Genomic DNA, 21,487 nt, shown 5'->3' on the forward strand with positions numbered 1-21,487 from the left:
CTCTGGGTAAGACCTAAAATGATGTCACTTCTGCTTTTAAAAATGCTATTTGGGAGTTATTTTAAACCATCAGCAAATATTTGTGTTATTTTTTTAATTTTTTAAAAACTTATATTAAATTCCATTTGTAAAAAATGAAAAGAACAACCACAATCTGGATGGAGAAGAAAATTAAGGTGGTATAAATAAGAATTGTATGGCACTTTGAAATGCTAAAAATGTCTAGAATGGAGGCCAACTGTTTATTCAATGGTGAAAGTCACTGTGTTTCAAGGTCAAGTCCTTGGGTTCACGGGCAGGCTGCCTCAGTGGTTCAGGCTCTCAAGTTAACAAATTAAAGTCACAAAACACTGGCTGATGCATGAGCTAAAGTGACAACTTATGAATTTACAATGATAATTATCATTATCATGAAGAAAAATATGAATTATTTATGCTCAAGAAAATTTTGCCTTATAAGCCATATTATAATCAGAAGGCTATTTTTGAAGCAGTTAGACAATTGGAATGATGTCCCTGGAACCATCATTTTTAGATAGCCTGATACTCCTGGTGTTACTGCTAGCACATAGTTGAAATTGTACACAGTCACATCTGTTAAGTTTTCCAGACATATATCCTCTAGTATTGAGTCCCTCTCACCAATATCTACCTATTTGTAACCTCTTTTCTAGACAACGTATAGTCAAAATCACCCATTTTTATGACTTCCACTTATAGAGGATGTCTTTAGAACAGTTAGGACCTGAGACTTACATACCCTAGTCATTCTTCAATAGATTTGAATCCCAGGTTCCCCAAGAAATATCCTCCATCTCTCTTGAGTGGGTTATTGTTCTAGATGGCCAATCTTATCTATTACTGGCTAACTTCTTATTTAACTTTCATAAAGGAAAATTTTGTGTATAAAATACGACTTTGAAGTTACTACATTTCAAATATAAAATTTGGAAAATATTAATAACAAAGATTAAATTGGGAAAAAAGAGCAAATGTATTTTTATTTGAAAAAATGCCTTTATATTTTACAGAAGCACATTTCCATCATGAATTACTTTAATTCTCATCTCTTGTCCAATGCATTCATTGATTTATTTGTGTGATAAATATTTATAAGCTCCTGTTCTTGCCCAGCAGCCCTCTAGGACCTGGGATACTGCAGTGAATGTCACAAAATCCTTCTCCAACAATGAGCTTTGTTTGAGTTGAGGAGAAGACAGTCAAAAGCAAATAAATATACATAAGTATAGAAGCAATCCATAAATTCAGTGGTGAAAATGAAACAGAGCACTATAGTAGACGTTAGGGATTGGGACAGGTGGGAAGGGGCCACTGTAGTTTGAAGCAACTTCTGAAGAAGTGATGTTTTCATTCAGGTTTAAACAGCAAGAGTAGCCAGCAGTGCAAAGATACAAGGAAATAACATTTCAGTTAGACATACTGCTAAATAACAGTAAGGTTTTATTACTGAAAGCTGTAGTTATGGCCTCTCCACCTATGATACCACAATTCACATTTCAAGGGACTCTACCAGCAGAGCTGAAGAAACATTCCAAGTTCCTGATCAATAGTCATAGTGTTTCTGCTAGATTGGCTCTAGAAACAGTGGGGCCTTAGGATTATCTCGGTCAACATTTTCACATAGTCTTGAACCACTACTGCATTTAGGAATTTATTTTATTAGCAATACTGGAGCCTTAAAACAAGTCAGTATGCGGGGGGGGGGGGGGGAATTACAACATTCAAAATTACACCGTTCATAAAAGACTGAAGCAGCACTGTTCAATAAAACTTGTTACAAGGATGAAAATGCTTTATGTAGATGTGCTGTCCAGAACAGTAGCCACTAGTTACATGTTGCTGTTAGACATTTCAGATGTAACTAGTGCAACTGAGGAATTGATTGTTTAAATTATATTTAACTTAAGTGTAAATAGTAGCATGTAGCTAATGGCTACCATATTGACAAAGCAAGTCTAGAGAATTAATTTTAAATAATTTATCAGTGTTTGGGAACCATACAAATTAATTAATTCTTTAAAGTTCTGAAGCCACACTTTGGGAGTATGAGAGGTAAAAATGAAATATTTATATCTTAATTTATACTTTATTGGTTAAAAGCATATTGTAAACACAATGTTTATAATGAATTTAGTCATGTTGCTGCCACCACACCTTCCCATTTGTTTTTCCTTTGGCTCTGGCTGAACTAGAGTTTACTTGCCTTGACTTTGGAAGTAATGGTGCAATACTCTACACAGGGAAGAACTGAAGCAGAACAATGTACAAAGAGGTATTAAATTGAAAAGCATTAGTCTCTGTTCACCTGATGTGTTTTGTGTTCACGGTCATAATTTCCACCATTTCTGAAGAGTAAGAAAAAAGCAGTGAAAGAATCTGATTATGGAAAAAAGTATCTGAAAGGATATTTTGAAGAAAGAGTAGGTATTACTATTGTACCCTCCCCCCAAAAAAAGAAAGAAAGGAGAAGAAAAACAAACCATGAACAAGAATGAATGAGTGATAGAATAAAAATACTGCAAAGCAATAGATAATCTATATTATTTATTGGTCATTAGCAGTAGAATATATCTCATTTTTATCATACCAATGAATATTTTATTCACTTATGATTGTCAGGAATCTTAAAAAAAAACAACCCTGTAGAAATCAGCTATGAAATTAAAAGTAATAATGTTCAAAAAAAAGAAAGAAAGAAAAGAAAGTAATAATGTTTACTGAGCCCCAAAATGAAGTCACTGTAAGTGATAATGCATTTTGGAAGATTAATAGAAAAGAAGAGGAAAACCTTTCTCACTTCCAAGATTTTCCAGAAACAATATAGATTATGTTTGTTCTTCTAGCTTGGCAGATTGAACTCAAATATACGTGCTTGAGGATGGTGTTTGGTAGTCACATTAGTTTTGTATAAACTAGATCACATGAAACCTATTCAAACCACCAAAGCTGGTAATGATTAAAATATTACCCAAAGCCATCTTTTTATTTTTTCCAGTTGTCAACTTTGGCTTTGGAAATGAATGAATCAATGCATATTTTTTAAAGTTCCATAAAAATATATCATGTGAATACATTTTCAGTATAATGGGAATATACAATAATTTTAATTATCAAAAAATTGATAATTTCTACTAATGAGTTTGAAGACTAAAAGATACGTGAGCTGGACCATACATATATCACTAACTCTCTTGCTTAATGTGTAAGATAACTCACTAACTCAGTTTTCATTTCAGAAAATAATGGTCTAAGTATTGCCTGACGCAAAAAAATCTGAGGCACAAATATCTAACATTTAGAAACACTATATCAATAATAATGGTTTTATATTGTTTTTATTTAATTTTGGATAGAATATTTATAAAATTAAAGTAAAATGATTCTTTTCTTTAACATCATTCATTTTAATATTAACCCTTTTAGTTCATTTAAAATGGTATTTTCTTCACACAATAATCAATAACTAAATTTTCAGGAATAGATATGTGGCATAAAGTGAGATTCATCCATATTCATTATGTCTGTAAAAGTAATTACAATTGCAAATTCTTTTTTAACCACACAATAAAATTTAAGAAAAGTTGAAAAGCTCTGAAATCTTGCAGAAAAGACAAATAGGACTTTATTTCGGTCTTCATATATAAGCAGAAGACAGAAAAAAATAAATTGCTCAGCTAAATAATCAGGTTGCTCAACTAAACAGGTGTTTGTCTCCTCACCTCCATGTGAATTTGAATCCTCATGAAGAAATACAGCAAGGTTACATAGTCTTAATTATACTTGAACTTTCATCAATATCCCCTAACAGACAAAATTTAAATGGGCATAGCATAAATGAGCATTTGAAATACAGGCTATAATGAGCAGGGAGGAATTTTTTCACATACTTAAGTATTTTACATAAACTCATCTTCTCTTTTTTGACACTTTTATTTTAATCACTCTTTAACACCTAATTTACTTATTTATTATCTGCAGTATTGTTTTGTTCACTTGATAATACTCACTCAGGAATGTGTGTTTCCTTATTTAACAGTTACTACCTCACCTATCTCAAATTCCTTCTTTTCTCCTGGCACTCCCAAAGTGCTTCCCTCTTGACATATCTAATGCTTTCTTTTCTCACCCTCCCCAGCTGAAGCACAATCTCCGTCAGACCCTTCTAATTCTACATTTCTTTTCACTTCATTTCTTCCTTATTTTATTCCATCATTTCTATGCCTGCCTTCTTATATATTCTATTTTATTAATTTGGCATTCGATGCCCCATCAAGCTGCTATGTTTTCGTATTGCATTCTGTGCAGTTGATTCTAGAATTGCCACTCTTTCCTTTGTTACCTTTCTACCCCTCCTAGAGCACCTGTCTCCATCATGTGCCACTTAACACTTCGGGTGTTCAAACTTCATTTCCTCTTCTCCCCAAAAGATATGTCTTCTCTTGCCCATCATCACTATTAACCTCTCCCCAAAAGGCATGTCCTGTTTTGCGCATCCTCACACTTAGCCTGATGAGACATAGATTATTTCATATTCTCCTTTGGTATGATGTGTGCTAACTTCCTTTTATATAATACCCCTAAAGTTTTCCTATGAAAACCCAGTCAACACATCCTTCTTCACTGTCAGAAGCTTATGAAATTCCTCTCAATTTACAAATCTTCCAGCCAAGTGAGAGACATTCTGTCTCTTTTATGCAAAAATATTACCATGTTAAACTTCTTTACTTTGTCAAAACATCAAATCTTATATACTATCTTTATTTAATCTGCTGTCATTAGACTCCTTATTGCTTAGAATGATTTTCTTTTTTTAATATTTTGAGTGCACTTTCTTTTTTTTTAATTTTTAAAGTTTATTTATTTTTGAGAGAGAGACAGAGTGTGAGTGGGGCAGAGAGAGGGAGACGCAGAATCTGAAGCAGGCTCCAGGCTCCAAGATATCAGCCCAGAGCCTGATGCTGGGCTTGAACCCACAAACCATGAGATCATGACCTGAGCCAAAGCCAGTTGCTTAGCTGACTGAGCCACCCAGGCATCCCTAGAATAATTTTCAAAAATTATTTGGCCTCAGTAGTTGTTCAAGGCTCCATTATTTGGCTGAATGATTTGGAATGTTATTCACTTATTTTTATTTTGGAGAATTTTTTTCCTTTTTTTTCCTCAATGGTAAGCAAATAGTGCTTATTCATATTTGTTTCACTTCATAGAAATGAACCAGTAGCATAGTGCTCTGCATTTGTTAATGATTGTGATAATCTGACTTCCCCGAGGACTGCCTGAGAAGTCCATCACTATTTTATGGCACATCTGGTTGTTTGTTGAGGATTTCCTTTGAGTTTAAGGAAGGGGAGTTACCTTTTGACCTTTGTTCTTAAGTAAATAAACCACATCAGAACATTGGCAGCAGAAGGAATGTTTTCAGGAGCATATTAGCATAAAGCAATTAGGCAATGGTAATGAGGATTAGACTCTACTGTTATGGCAACAACTGGTCCTGAACCCTGAAACAAAGTCACTTAGGAATCTTTCAGGGTTTTTTGCTCTGTAATTTCTTGGGAATTCTCTGCCCAATCTACCCTTATCTCTTAGGAGCAAACCTCTAATTCCATGTAGGCCTTTAACATGTAATTTGTTGACAACCTACTTTGTGTCCCTTTGAAAGGAGAAAGAAGTTTCCCTCTGGCACATTCCCCTGAGTATCAGCTGGCCTTCCTCTGCACCCTCTCCAGCCCCCCAACCACCAATCCCCTGAGCCACACACCCCAAGCCTCTGCACTTGCTCAGAGGTTTTTAGTGGAGTCTGTTGATGGCTCTTTGCTTCTGCCCAATGCATTATTCTTATTGCTGGTTGTCTGCTAACCCACATTCTTTAAGCTCAGTGAGTTTCCTTTTGTGCTTGAAGAAGAAGCCAAAAATAATAATACTCCGTAGCACTAGCTCAACCCTTTGATTATACCTATGTGATACCATGAAACATCTCTTTCCTACCCTCCATGGCATGGCCATGTCCTGGCATACTGACCACCCCTGCTCTACAAGATGCAATGGGAATAAACAGAAAGGTTACCTAAAGGGCAGCACTAGTCCTAGGAGAATAGAGGCTTTGTTTTAAGTAAATATCCCCTAAGGTAGTAAAGCCTGAATTAAGTCTAAAAAAAAAAAAAAAAGAGGGAGAGAGAAAGCAAAGAATGATAATGATACTCATGGGAAAGAGAGTAACACCTAGAAACGGGCTGGCAAATGGATAATTTCCATGCAATAATCTCAGTATGCTAGTAGATGTGCGGTGCTTAGAAGGGCAGTAAAGAGGGCCTGAAAAAGCCTTTCTGTCGGGAAGCTTAAGCTAAATATTGACCATCCAGTCCCCCTGCATCCAGACTGAGGAAAAGATTTGCCGATATGTCTTCTGCCTTTCACTGCCTGTTTTTCTCTATCTTTGAAAACATATTCAACACCTCATGCTGGCCACTGATCCTGGTCTCAGGAGTACAGTGTTTGAATAAGATAGATGAGGTGCATACTCTGATGAGAGACAAGTGAGCAAATAAAGATGATTTCAGAGAACAATAGGTATTGTGAAGCAAATGAAACATGACGAGTTGAAAGAAAAAAGATTGAGGAAAGACCACTTTAGACTGGGTAGTTGAAAACTAAATTGAATACACTGCCCTGTGTACCTTGAGTAAAAATAGCCATATACTTTATTCAACAGAAACATAGTTTTTATTGTAAATAACATATCTTTCTTCAGGTCAAAGCTAAAGTGATGTTAATTCTTGATAGGTGTGCTAATGACAGAGCTGTTTTCCTGCTCATTATATTCACTAAATGGTGGTTTCCATTTCATAGAGGCAGCACTAACTGCATTTCACAGTCTTTTGAAATTAGTTGTTTGCCTCTGCTCCCCTCTAGACTGAATGTACATTCTTAAAGAGTTCATATTTTTGGATCTAAAACTGCTAGTGCAGTGGGAGGAATGAAACCTTTTCTATTTTTCAACGCTTAATTATATGATATGTGAACTGAAATTTAGATGTCTCTGCCAATATTCATGATCCTTGGATCCCAAAGGAAGTGGTGGGGGGTGGGCGGAGAAGTAAAAGGTCGAAGGACTGTGTGGTGCAACTACACATGGAATTTGAGGCTCCTTACCTTAAATGCAGTGTACTGATGAAGCATTTTTTAGTACATTGTTCTTTTCTGCATCATAACCATCACAAAGTGGTTTTTGAACAAGAGTAAAGGCAAGAAGAAACAAGAGAAAAATTGTAAGGAACTAAAAAGAAAATAGAGTTGTTATACCCAGATCGCAGAATCCTCACTGACCAGAGACCACCAGGCAGACCGAGTCACGCATGCAAAGGCAAAGGGCTTTATTACGGGCTTAAGCTCGGGCTCACAGACTTCACCAGCGTATGGGTCCATGCTGAGAGCCTCGAACAAGGGCAGAGTAGGGTTTTTATGGGGTTTGTGACGGGGGAGTTACATAAGTTGTGACATGGGAACAGTGATCCTATACAACATCATTGACAGCGGGTTTAACCATACACATTGTCTAGAGTATTCGTTACTTTTGGTGGGATCCAATTACAACGTTTAGAGTACCTTTAAACTTGACCAATCACAGAGCGAGCCTAGGGTCTTGTTCGGCGACTAACTGGTTAACTTTAACATTGGGTAACAGGGTCCTATCTATAGTTCCTATCTCCAGGCCTCTCCCTTAACAATGTGGAGGGTGGTCGCTGGCCTTTCTTGATTGGGTGTTGCAAGGGTGATTACTCCTGCCTTGGGCAATGTGTAGTTTCGGGAAAGCCGAAACTCGGGCCTTCTAGTTTAGAGGGGAAACTTAAAGCCTGTCATGGAATCAGTTTGGTTTAGACATTTAGACTTGTGGCCTTACAGAGTCAACATACACACACACACCTTTCTCTTTCTCCTCAGATCTTTCTGCCCTAGGACCAAACCACTTTGTGGTATACAAATACTTCTTTGCCATTCATCATTCACATATATAAATGGATTAAAAACCATAAACATATATGTTATTATATGTTCTAGTATGCATGGATAATTATGCATTCTTAAGTTTTAAACATTAGTATTCTTTATGTCAGGAGTTAAGAAATACTAAGTAACAAGAGAGTGACCCCTGGCTGACATATCACTTCACCTTTAGGTGTCCAGATTTTTCCATATAAATTCATCTAAAAACAAAGGATTTTTTTAACATTTGGCAACTATAAAAGATATTGTCTACATTTAGCACAAATAGTAAACAAAATGTTATGCAAATACCATATCTCCTTTCCTTTGAAACACGAATATATTTTAATTATTATAAAATAGTTTACATTTCTAAATCCAGATTCTTCCTTGAAAATAGTCAAAGACATTAAGGAATATTCCAGAACTGTGAATTTTGAAAAGACGTAGAAGAGTCACCTGTTTATATGTTACTTCCTTCCCCTATTATAGTGAGTCTGTATTTTGAACATTTTTCAAAAATGCAGACACTATCCAAAATAATTTGACCCATAGAGGTGAAAGAATTTTCCTTTTTTCCCTATAGGTTCTTTGGCTGGTCTGACAATTAAATTGACATAAGACAGATTAGCAGAAGAAAAACAAATCTAATTCTATATTGTATAGAGCTCCATGAAAATAAGAGACCTCCTGAAAGGGGAAAAGTGACATTCACAGAACATAAGAAAAGCAGATATTTGGTAATTAGATGTTTGCCCTGCCATATGTATGGGTTGTTCAGATAAAAAGTTATCTCTGGTAATATCTATCTTAATTCTTTTAGGTAGTTAAGGGAGAGGTAAGTTTTTGTCTTGAATCTGCCTGGTCTTGATTGCCTTCAGCTCAAAATACACACACGTAAAAGTGGCACGTTTGGGGATGGCATATTCTGCCCCACTTCTGACCTGTCAAGATGTACTGTTGCATTATTTCTCCCAGAATCACATCTGGTTCATCTTTGCCTGATGATCCCTGAAACTTGTGCTTGCAAAATCATTGCAGAAATTCACAACTGTCTTAGTGAGAAAGTGTATTTTAGTGGTTGCTTTGAACAGGTTTTCTCCTAAGGTTTATATACCAAAAGCTGGTTGTGTCAGCTCTTGTGATAAGATAATGAAAGCTTCCCAGAATGGCATTGTCTTTGCCAGATATATCTATTAAGCATCCTTTAGATTTTTTTCCTCTAAGTTATAATTTTACTTTTTCTTTCCCAATGTTGAAAAAGAAATATAGCTAATTAAATGTAAATGGCCTTGTTCTCTTTCTTTAAATGCTACAATATGTTTTACACATCTCAATACAGGCAGTAAATTTGAATACAATAGTTTAGTGTGAAATCAAATTAATGACTTTATAATATATGTGTATGGTTTTACAAGGTGAGATTTTTATATTTCTAGTTCACATATGTTACTGTTGAATGGAGCATGAATTACACTTAATTGAATGGCACAGAACATAGTTTTGTTTCTTTTTTAAAGAATAAACATGTTGGTTGCAGCATTATTTATAGTAACAAATTTAAATGGGTAGAATGGAGGCTTACTAATCTTACATTTGCTAGCCAGAATACCATTTAGCCATCACAAATACTTATGAAGATAATATAACAATATTTTATCGTAAGGGAATTGCCTATGTATTTTTGGGTTTTTAAAATCAGTGTATATTTTAAACTTTTTATTATGAAAAATTTCAAAAACGCAGAAAAGTTGGAAGAATGAATACATGCACATTTAACATCTAGATTAAACAACTGTTGGTGTTTGCCTGTATTTTCTGTGTGTGTGTGTGCGTGTGTGTGTGTGTGTGTGTGTGTGTTCAATGCAGCATGAATGCTCAAACTTTTGGTTAAACATTTTAATGAGAGTTGTTGCTATCATCAAACCTCATCTTTAAATAGAGTGGTTTAAACTTTAAAGTTTGGGTGGTTCAGTCAGTTGAGTGTCTGATTCAGCTCATGTTAAGATCTCATGGTTCTTGAGTTCAAGCTCTGCATCAGGCCCTCTGCTGTCAGTAGGGAGCCAGCTCTGGATCCTCAATCTCTCTCTCTCTCTCTCTCTCTCTACACCTGTCTTTCCTTCTCAAAAATAAATAAACATTTAAAAAATATATAGGATCTAGAGATTACTCATGCATTGCATTTGGTTGTTACGTCTATTTCTATCTTTAGCTGATAATTCTCCCCACCCTTTTCCCATGAATTTTTTTTTCTTGCTGAGACCAGGCCAGTTGTCTTACAAACATGCCACTTTTTGGAATGTGCTTGATTGCTTCTTTTAAGTGTCATTTAACTTATTCCCTTCTTCCTATATACTGGAAGAATGTAGGTGTAAAGGCTCAATTACATTCTAGTTTAAACATGTTTGCTTTCTGTTTGTACTTCATAAACCATTCTGTGCCTTTGGATGGCTCGCTACTCTGTTGTGCATCACATTAGGGGACACATAGTATAAAGTTGTCATTATGACTGATACAAATCTTGATAACTTGGCTAAGGTGGCAACTACCATATCTCTGCATTGTAATGGTGCACTTTCAAAGTTAAAATAAGCACAAATACACACATGTACACACGAGTGCATGTGAAATTTTGATGATGTTGGTGGATTGTATCAATCTCAGTTTCCTAGTTTTGATGTAACGTAAGAGCTATCATTGGGGAAGGTTAGGGAAGAGTATAAGAAATCTGTTATTTGTTATAGCTCTAATGTGAATCTTATTACTTCAATATAATAAGTTATTTTTTTTAAAAAGCAGCTAATTTATAGGCTGATATTTAGTAATATACATTGCTAACAATGAATAAATAAACTTAATAATTGATATTTATCATTATAAATTTTTTATTCTAATAGGTTTGGTAACTATGTATGAGCTTGGTCAATCATATGGCATTATTAAACATGTTTAAATATTAAATTTTATTAGAAATTCTGATCATTTGCTTTTACTGTGTGCTTTTGAAGTACATCTAAGGCAATGAGTCAGTTGAATGTGGAAAGTGTTAGTTAACTATTCAATAGTACCTCTAACAAAGCATACTTTTCCTTTGTGTAACATCAGCATTGACATCAATTATCTTATCCTCAAATTTCCCTTTCATTCTCCTTACCCCTTCAAAAAAGCCATGGCTTGGAATGGTAAATATTTGGATGTCTGCCTAAGGCTCAGAGCTCATTGCTGGCTCCTTCTTGCCCAGATGTCCATAATTACCTATGCACTGGTCCCTCCCAACTTCCAGTCCCGTGAGACAAGTTGGTAAGGGTGGGTGCAGGATGGACAGCACTCAGCTGGTGTTTCACACATCTCATTCTGCTTTGAGAAGCAGTAGAAGGAAATACAGGCCTACCACAGAGCAGAAGGGCACCATTTCTTCCTCTGCCCTTTAAGTATTATGTAAATTGCCTTTTTCATATTTTTGCCATGACTTTGTCTCTCATTCGCTATTATTACATGTCTGATTTTTTTTTCCATAGGAGCCAGGTTAATTTTGGAGATCAGCTTTCCCAGACACTCTCTAGGCCACATACCGAGTTCTCAGAAACAGTACACAATTGCTTGTAAACAAATCTGTATGAATAGACAAACGTGTTTCTCTGTTTTTTCCCATAGCTGGTGAGTTTCCATGGTACGAATGTAATTTTAATAAATTGTCTGATACTCCTATTAAGAAGTTACCTTGGTTTGAACAATCTCAGAAATATGTTATTCATCCTATGATGCTTTGATGAAAAACTACAGGAATTTGCTCACTGAGCATGTGTGTAGGTCTCCTACCATATGCCAGACATCGTTCCCAAAGCTGATCATTCAATGTTAAGAAAACATACTTTCTACAGGCATATAGCACAGTGGAGCAGGGGGAAGCATGTATCCCTTTAAAAATGATAGTACAGTAACAGATTGTCTAAGTGTTATAAAGTGAAATTAGAGACTACTATGAAACAGTATAACAGGGTCACCTGAATTCAGTCAGCAGTCAGGTAAGGCCTTTTTGTGCAAAGGAAATTTCAGCTGAAAATGAATAGATGATTCATACTTAATCAGATGAAGAATGTGAGGAAGGGGAAGAACATTCAAGGTGGAGCCAACTGCATAGGAGAAGTCTTAAGGAAGAAAAGAACCTTACTCTATCAGAAACTGAAAGGATGCCAGTGTCACTAAAACGTCACGAGCACAAAGGGACCTGCCATGGAAGTTCATGGGCTGGAGGCAGGGACCAAGTCTGAATTCCATTTTGGATGCAGGAGGAGACAGATCGGGAGCTTTGAGTTGGCATGGCAGTCATCTTGGTGAAATACAGTGGCAGCTCGGAGTAGGATGGTGACAGCGATGATGGCAAGGAAACAAGAGGTTTGAGATGCTATTTCAGAGGTGAGGAAGGCTGGAGGAAGCCCACAGTGGCAGGCGAAGGCTGAGGAACAAGTGATGCCTTCTGGAAATGTTCAGTTTAGACATGCAAGGCATTCATAGATTTACATCAAGTTGTTGATTAAATAACGAGTCTATATATCAGAAGAGAGGTAAAAGTAGATCAGGTCTACTAATTGGTTTCTAAAAAGAGGTCTGAAAATAGCACCCTCTACTGAGAGTAGACCCATAACATATCTTCATATTCAGACAGCAGGAGGATACTTTTTCTTCATAGCTGTCAGCAAACAATATGCCTGTATTAAGATAGGATTTTAAGGCCACCTAGGTGGCTCAGTGGGTTAAGCGTCTGTCTAACTCTTGATTTTGGCTCAGATCTCACAGTTCATTAGATCAAGCCTTGCGTCAGGCTCTGTGCTCTTTCTCTCACTCTCTCTGTCCCTCTCTCTCAAAATAAATAAACATTTTAAAAAACAAAAACAGAATTTTAAAGGGAATTTTTTAAAAACGCAAACCCAGTTTCTCATGTGTGTTATTGCTTCGTGGTGTATAGCCTGCAGTACTCTGTGTATTATCTTTGTGAACAAGAGGGTCTGCCTGGGTCTCATACTACAAGGAACAAAAAGTCTCTGTAGACTTGTAGCTAAGGTGTAATATTGGTGTTTAAGTAGGAATTCCTCCTTGGTAATTTTTAAGCACATTTTTTTTATAAGTTGACTTTGCAAATGTGCTAGTTTTGATTATTTTTAGGGTGTGCTTCCACCCCTTCCACCCCCTTTTATAAGGGCTGTAGCCAGAAAAAGCCCAGCGGCAAGATAGAGGCAACAGATTTAGAACTCGGTAATCCTTCTTTCTTTCCCTTTACACCAAAGACCAAAACAAAGCATACATTGTTTGGAAGGGTGAAACATTTTTTCCTGCGTGGTTCAAAGACCTTTGTATATTATACCTTTCTAAATAATGGAATATATACTAAGCATCGGCCTATTCAAGTAGAACTTTGGTATTCTTCTGACACCTGCATGGCTTTTGACTTCTAAAAGGATAACTTACCTTTACTTGGTCCTTTCCTCCACAAATGTGTTTCCTTTCAAGACATATTTAGTAAACCTATACTATGTGGAAGGCATTTTTGTGGAAATGGGGAACCACACATGAACAAAGACAGATATTTTTACCATCATGGAGTTTATATTCTAGTGGAGAAAGAGTGAACAACAAATACAACATGTATTGTGCTAAAACAGTGAACGACATGGTGAAGGAAAATAAAGCCGGGGAGTGAAATCACATGTGGGTGGGTGGAGTGAGGGAATTCAGTTTTAGGTAGTGCAGTGAGAGGAGGTTTCACTTTGAAGGGAAATTTACATAAGACTTAAATACCATTTTAAATATCCTCTTTCTACAAATCGTTCACAAGCCCCATTTCTGCAATGGCAACCTATAATGACTATGACATGTTTACATCCTCTGTGACAGAATGCTTGCCAAATTATTTGTACCATTGCATTTTACTGCTCTGAGAAGGCATGGATACGTGGAACAGAAGCACAATCTGAATATCTGCAATTTATATCACTCTCTGCCAAGGCTGCCGTCAATGAGTTGTTCTGAACTCACCTATGATTACATATTACCTTATGCATTTTTGCAAATTGACTATGCCTTACTTGTGGCAAATTTCTATTTTTCCCCATACTGGTGGCAAGCTGAGGCTATGTTCCTGTCTTCACACAGCAGCATATGTCTGTCCCAAAGAGCCATGGCCTTATCTCTGTATTGGGGAAATAGAAAAACGTGTCCTTCTCTGAGAAGAATTGGAATAGAGTTCAGGCTTTTTCACCTGATTTTTTTCCTGTCCTTCAGCTCCAAGAGCTTTTCATTTCGTTATTCCATAAATAGTTATGGTCAGTTATTTCTTTATCAGAATCCAGTAGGTATTTAGCCATTTTATGTATTATTTTAGCACGTATATTACAATAATTTAAGAATATTTTATGTGGAGATTGGCATAGTTTTAACACCTAGTTAAAAGGTCTTGTAGTTATATGAAAATGCTGGCTTTCTTTTACATTATCAGAATATCATCTGCTCACATACCATTAGCAGTAAGTTCTGGATTTTCATGCCCATGCATATGTTCCCGGATCAATCTTTTCATGGCCTAACTTTGTATTTTAAAATCTGTTTAATGTATCTACTATCTGTGGATCAGGATATGTATTAATTCCAGCTACCTGGTACCATAAAAATTATCAAGAAGAGGGTAATGATATAAGAGGTTAATCTCTTATATTAACCTCTTAAATGTAAGAGGTTAATCTCTTTCCTGTTGGTTAGGAAAGATGCATGGCTATTAATGCTAATATGGCTGAAGTCTGAAGAGAAATCGAAAAGCAGGAGCTAAAACTATAAACAGAATTGTAAAGGAAAGTAAGATAACTAGTTTCAACACAATTTTAACAATAGTAACAACCCATCTGCCAGGTCCTCAGAAAGTCTTTATATTTAAAACAGTAATTATACTATGACTCAGTTATTAGTTTGTAATAACCCAATGACTAGTGTCTTGACCAGGGCGACCATTATTAAGGGACAAAGAAGAATAGGATATGACCTTAGAGATGTTAATTAAGCTAGTTCCTTCTTTATTTATAAACTCCAAGTTTCATGGAGAAGACAGCCCAGGATAACTAGAATGAAGTACAACCACCCAAAGATTCCTAAGAAAATGTTTGTATTTGGATTGGTTTAGATGGGAAAAGGTTCGTTTTTATCATACCACCTGAAATCCAAGAATCATCAGTTGATTTGTGTGTGTGTGTGTGTGTGTGTGTGTGTGTATGAATGAATGACTATATGAATAACTGACAAATCCTAGAAAATCTAGTCAGGCTAAACTATTATTAGCCAAAAGGTTGGGAAAGCCTTATAATAAATCGCTTATTAATATCTAACTGGAAGAAGGAGAGCAGAGAATAGTGAAATTAGAAGTATTTTTGTGAATACATATTTATCTAAGTAGCATAAATATATAATTTCCAACATGAAATGTTGTTTGTAAACACAAAGTTTGAAATAAAGTAAAACAGTATGTTTTAAAATATTAAAGTTTATATAGGTATATATACCTAGTTTTTCCAATATTAAAGCATTTTGTATAGTCTTATTCTGAGATTTTCAATTGAAAATAATTTAATATAATCAAATATAACATTTTTTGAAAGTTTTTTTGCCATTAGTAAGAATCTATGGCAAAATATATTGTGTGCAAGCTAATGATTAGTTCAACAACATTTTTAAATACTTGCTATGGGGTAAGTTATGTTTTTTCACTAGAGATAAGAGTAGACACTTATTATATAAAATGACCGATGCTTTGATTGAGTGAAGTCAGGATATTCACAATATCTAGGAGAGGCAGTTGACCCAGATTGGAATCATTGTGATGATTTTTTTAAAGATAGCTTTGTTCATTTAGGGTCACCATATAATTTATCATCCAAACTAGAACATATTTGAAGGTGAAAGAGGACTCTCCTTATAATTACATGAGGCAATGGGTATAATGGAGGCATACCAAGAAGGATGGCCTCTTTATTACATCCCCAAAATTTTAGCTGTGAGATCTTGTGTATGTCTATAAATGCATACATATCCATATGCTGCTCTCTTATTCAGGAAAACTGACTTACTTATTTCACAAATCTGGCAGGGACTTGTCTGTGCTACTTCTGGTTTTCCATCTATAAAACACTGGAGAAAATGTAAAATGCTAAGGTTAAATGTTCTTATGTTATCTTTTAATCACACTGTATGGATTAAAGATTGAGTGGTTAACTACAAAAACAACTGTGATCACTGTAAGCAAGTTAATTAGCTGTTTCTTTGCTTTGATGTGAGTGAAAATGACACCAGTTTAGTTTTAGAAGTGTTACACCATTTAATGGTGAAATGCCGTGGAGGCCTGCATGTTTGTTGAGACATGCTTTTGCTTGGTTTGCAGGACCAGTGGTTTTGGCGAGTAAGAAACAACAGGGTGATGGATGGATACCCCATGCAAATTACTTACTTCTGGCGGGGCTTGCCTCCTAGCATTGATGCAGTTTATGAAAACAGTGATGGGAATTTTGTCTTCTTTAAAGGTAAGGAATGTTTTCCATGTCTTGCTTTGCTGTATTTTGGCCGTTTTGTCCAGGGCCCTACAGCACACATAGAAATGAGAAAGTAAAACTTGTTGAGTGAGGTTAGGTATCTTATTCATCTTCTGAAATGAATTTCATATATTGACTGGAAATATAAATGAAACAAAATCAATGATCATGTTTAACTCTCTAATTTGTTTTCTTATATGGCATTCTCATATATAAGTCAAATTTAGAAAGCATGGTGTGATTTCTTAGAATTTTTAGATTTGAGTTAAAAGCACCAAAAGAAGTAAATTATGAATGAATGGATTGATTAATTACTAAAAAGCCATTTTTCAATTAACTAAAGAGGGTTTTTTTTCTTTTTTTCAGAGTATTTGTAGTTGCTTGTTGTTTTTATAAAATGAAATCTATTTTACTTCTTATTTTCATATACAGTATAATCTCTTTAGTCTTACTTGATTTAATAAGTTTGTTAAATAGTTTCCAGTAAACTAACAAATTGCTCATAAAGGCAAAGAAAACTCATGAAGAGGAAAATAAAATTCACCCAGTTAATTTCACCCAATAAAATGTATTACTTGTTATTTAAATGACAAATTTTAATTGCACAAAAACTAATTGCCTCCCATGCAAAAGTGAGATTACCTGGTAAAGCAATCTTAGTCAAGTGCCTGGTGTTGTATCCTCAAAACCTGCTAGTATTCAAAACAATAAATCATAAATCTGTGGGGGAAACACAGGGAAAAGAAAAAGATTGAGTTGGAGGATTGACAGAATTGTGAGGAGAATATTTTTATAGAACTTCCCTACAACCCAGCAATTGCACTACTAGGTATTTACCCAAAGGATGCAAAAATACTGATTCAAAGAGGCACATGTACCCCCAAGTTTATAGAGAGCCCAAATGTCCACTGACTGAAGAATGTATAAAGAGGATGTGGTATAGCTATACAATGGAAAATTACTCAGCCATAAAAATAATGAAATCTTGCCATTTGCAATGACATGAATGAAGCTAGAGTGTATTCTGCTAAACAGAATAAGTCAGTCAAATAAAGACAAATACCATATGATTTCACTCACATGTCTTTAATGAATGTAAGAAACGAAACAGATGAACATAGGGGAAAGGGAAAAAAAAAAGAGGGAGGCAAATTATAGACTCTTAATGATAGGGAACAAACTGAGGATTGCTGGAGAGGTGGTGGGTGGAGGATGGGCTAGATGGGTGATGGGCATTACAGAGGGCACTTGTTGGGATGAGCACTGGGTGTTATGTAAATGATGAATCACTAAATTCTACTCCTGAAACCAATATTACACTATATGTTAATGAACTGGAGTTTAAATAAAAATTTGAAACAAACAAACTAAAAAGATATTTGAGCTAAAACTGAGAGGTAGGGTACAAAACATATCGATTACTTGCTGACTGGTTGATTGATTGACTGAATATATTAGCCAAGAGCCTAAAGCACTGAAAAGAAGCTTAAACAGGGATAGAGGTAGAAGGGAAGAAAAGGGGATCTAAACCCCCCAAAAAATAATTATTCCCAGGGTTAAACTAGATAAATTTATAGTAATGATGAGGATAATGAAAATATAGAGTATGAGAAACACTTGTAATATTTTAAGTGAGAGCCAAACTATCCATATAAAATAAAAGTTAATACCTGGAATTTATTTTATCTTTACAGATTGTTCCTGGAGAAAAGGGCAGTAGAGTACATTAGTTATAAGTGCATGTGGATTCTGCAGTCACACTGCCAATTTTGAACACTTACTAGCTGTATGAACTGGGCAAGTCTCTTTGTCTCAGTTTCTCTCTGTGAAAAATGGGGTTAGCATTACTCCCCATCTCAGAATTAGTTTGAAACTAAATTAATTACTACATGTGAAGGGCTTGGCACACAGAAGCTTTCGATAAATGTCAGCCATTACTCTTACTAGTATGACAATTGTTAGTCTTATTGCCCTCCTGCTATCCACAATAAGCATGCAAATGAAGTGAATGTGGACGTGCATTGTACCACTGTGGACCAAGAAAGGATAGCTTCAAAAGGTTCTGAATCTTCAGAGCATCATGTTTTGGAAGGAAATTCCCCCTCTCCTTTGGTCCTATGAGCAGTAACAACAGAAAGAAAGGAAGAATAAGCCCAAGGTAGCTTTCAGCTTGAAGGCTGTCCCCAAAGGCCCTGTCTCACCACAGAATCATTAGTGCTCTCTGACAAAACTGCCTGAGCAGAAACTGGCCTGGACATAAATCAGTGTTCTGACAGCTCTTTCCTGCCTTAGGGCCTTCTCACTTTTATTCACTTTGCTTCTCCTCACCCATTCACTTGTGGAATGGGCAGCTCCTTTTCATTTTTCAACAGCCAACAGAAAAGGTACCTCCTCAGAATGTCCCTCTGTCCACCCTCTTTAAAGTTGCACCTTCCAACTTGCACACAGAACATAGAAAGAGTTGAAACTACCTACAGCACTCAAATGTAAATTTCATGAGAGATTTATCGTATTTTCTTGCACACTACTGTATTTTCAGTTCTTAGAACAGTGCTGGTGCATAGTAGGTCTTCCACAAACACTTTAATAAAAACAATATAGGTGAATATGGTTTGACTCCGTATGGTGTTTCTTATGTCATGATGCTAGCAACAGGAATAACTGTCCTTTCTGTCACATATTTATTCAACTTCCGGCACTTTGTGCTCACCAGTGGACTCTTCTGATATATTGCTGGTATCAGCAAATGTCTAATCTTAGAACTCTTGTCATTCCACGGGCCTTTTTGTGGTGCTTCCTTCCTCTAGTTATCTCTCCACAGCATTTTCAGAGAAACCTTCTCCAAACCCAGCAATGAATCTGCAGCTCCCCGGTTCCAATCAACATTGCTTTCCCAGAAGAAGCCAGAAGCTCTGGGTAATGGAAATAAGACCACCTTCCCCTAGTATCCACCTCCCAGATTTAAAGCCAGAGTTAAATCCAGAGTTAAAGCCCCAGAATTCTGGACTTTGGGTAATACACCACTCCTTTTGCTACCCTCACCGTAACAGTCACAACCAAAAAGATCATCTCAGCTTGCCAACATCTTCTTATAGCCTTGATCACCTCAAAAAGTCCAGCTTTAGTGAGGAATCAAATCATTCCTCATCCCAAAACCATCCTCCTCATGTTTGTTCAATGGGCCAGGAAGCAGGCTACATCTCATTTCTTGCAATCCAATCCCCCTCCCTGCTCTAATTCTCTACACACCATTTAGAAACTGTACATTTCACTTATTTATTGCTCATTGGTATCCTTCCCACTAGAATATCAGCTCCATAAGGGCAAGTCCTTCTCTCCCCAACTCTATTTTTTCTTTATATTTCCCTGTGTATATTGACAGACTTTTTCAATGATGACTAAATAGCGAATATTTTAGGCTTTGCAGCCCATACCATTCCTATCACATATCCTTTTTTTAACCTTTAAAAATGTACAAAAAAACTCTTCCTAGAGCATGGGCTGTACAAAAGCAGGCATTGAACACAGTTCGCTGACCTCTGTTTTAAACAATACCTGGGATATAGTAAACAGTAAACAAAGATTTATAGAACGAATAGAGAATAAAGTTCAAATCCTAATCTTTATCCATTTTCACAGCCCAAACTTTGGGCAAAATTATATGTATGCATATATGTCATATGCAGTGAGAGTTGTCAGCACATAAATTATAAAAACATGAAAACATAAGCAACTTGTCCTCTAAAAATGTGATTAGCTTGATATTCTTAACAGAATCTTAATTGCTCTTTGGTATGTTAGAGTATAGTATATCAATATATATCAATGTGTCTCTCTGATTCCAGCTGAGGTGTAATAATAGGATCAGACTTGTCTTCCTACCTAAAGCCACCAACAATTGGACCTAGTATATAAAACAATGATTTTCATGACACTGGACAGCAAGAAACAAAGGGTAGTGAACCTGAGAGTCAGGAAACAAAGAGAGATGATCCCAGATCCCAGATCCCAGTTTCGATTTGGGGAGAATTTCCAGGCCATAGAACAAGGTAGGGGAACCAGGTGTTCAGAAGACTGTCTCAGTTGAGGGTAATAGAGCAGAGAGGCAAAGGATAACAGGTGGCTGCAGTGCACAGAACAAAGCAACGCTGAGGAGAGGGGTGCACAGAGGGAGGATGCAGAAATTAGCAGAGGAACGTCCTAAAATATGGGAGAACTGGTCAGCATATGTATGTCAGGAAACCACTGATGTGTAGAGTAAGAATCGTTAATAGTATGAAATAGAACAGTTCCTGACACTTACACAGGAATAACAGTACTTACTCTCACCAGCCACCTCTCCATGGGCATCGGATAGAGTACTGAAAAAGGTCTTCCCACAAAAGTGGGTAAGGACTATCATAGAAGGAACATGTTCCACTCCTACCTGACAAATCTTGAAAGACTTGAAGCAATCAAATTGTTTCCAAGCAACATTCCTAGAACAAAGTTCAAGAATATTTATAAGGATACAAAAATATTCACCCCATGAGGTAAAACGCACAACATCTAACCTCTCCCATAAGATTGGGAATAGACAAGGATGTCATGCTTTTCCATTTTATTCAGTATTGTACTGGAGATTTTATGTAGTGTAAAAAAAAAGGCAAGTCAGTTGAGTGTTTGACTCTTGATTTTGGCTTAGGTCATGATCTCGCAGTTTGTGGGACTGAGAATGTGGGATGTCTGTGCTGACATCACAAAGCCTGCTTGAGATTCTCCCTCTCCCTCTCTCTCTCTTAGAAGTAAATAAAAAAAATTTTTAAATGTTTATTTATTTATTTTGAGAGAGAGAGAGAGAGACACAGTGTGAGCAGGGGAGGGTCAGAGAGAGAGGGAAATACAGAATCTGAAGCAGGCTCCAGGCTCTGAGCTAG

The 21,487-nt window shown here is 36.2% G+C and overlaps 1 protein-coding gene across 1 annotated transcript in view; it reads left to right on the top strand.

Annotated features, from left to right (window-relative positions):
• MMP16 (matrix metallopeptidase 16) overlaps positions 1-21,487 on the top strand; it is a 284,104-nt gene that overhangs the window by 233,551 nt on the left and 29,066 nt on the right. The window contains exon 7 of the mRNA XM_039257516.1: positions 16,424-16,562. Coding sequence (XP_039113447.1) covers positions 16,424-16,562 — 139 coding nt within the window. The remainder of the gene's footprint in view (positions 1-16,423; positions 16,563-21,487) is intronic.

The sequence above is a fragment of the Hyaena hyaena genome, unplaced genomic scaffold, assembly GCF_003009895.1.
Source record: "Hyaena hyaena isolate Hyena2069 unplaced genomic scaffold, ASM300989v1 scaffold_627, whole genome shotgun sequence".
In the NCBI taxonomy this organism is placed as follows: Eukaryota; Metazoa; Chordata; class Mammalia; order Carnivora; family Hyaenidae; genus Hyaena; species Hyaena hyaena.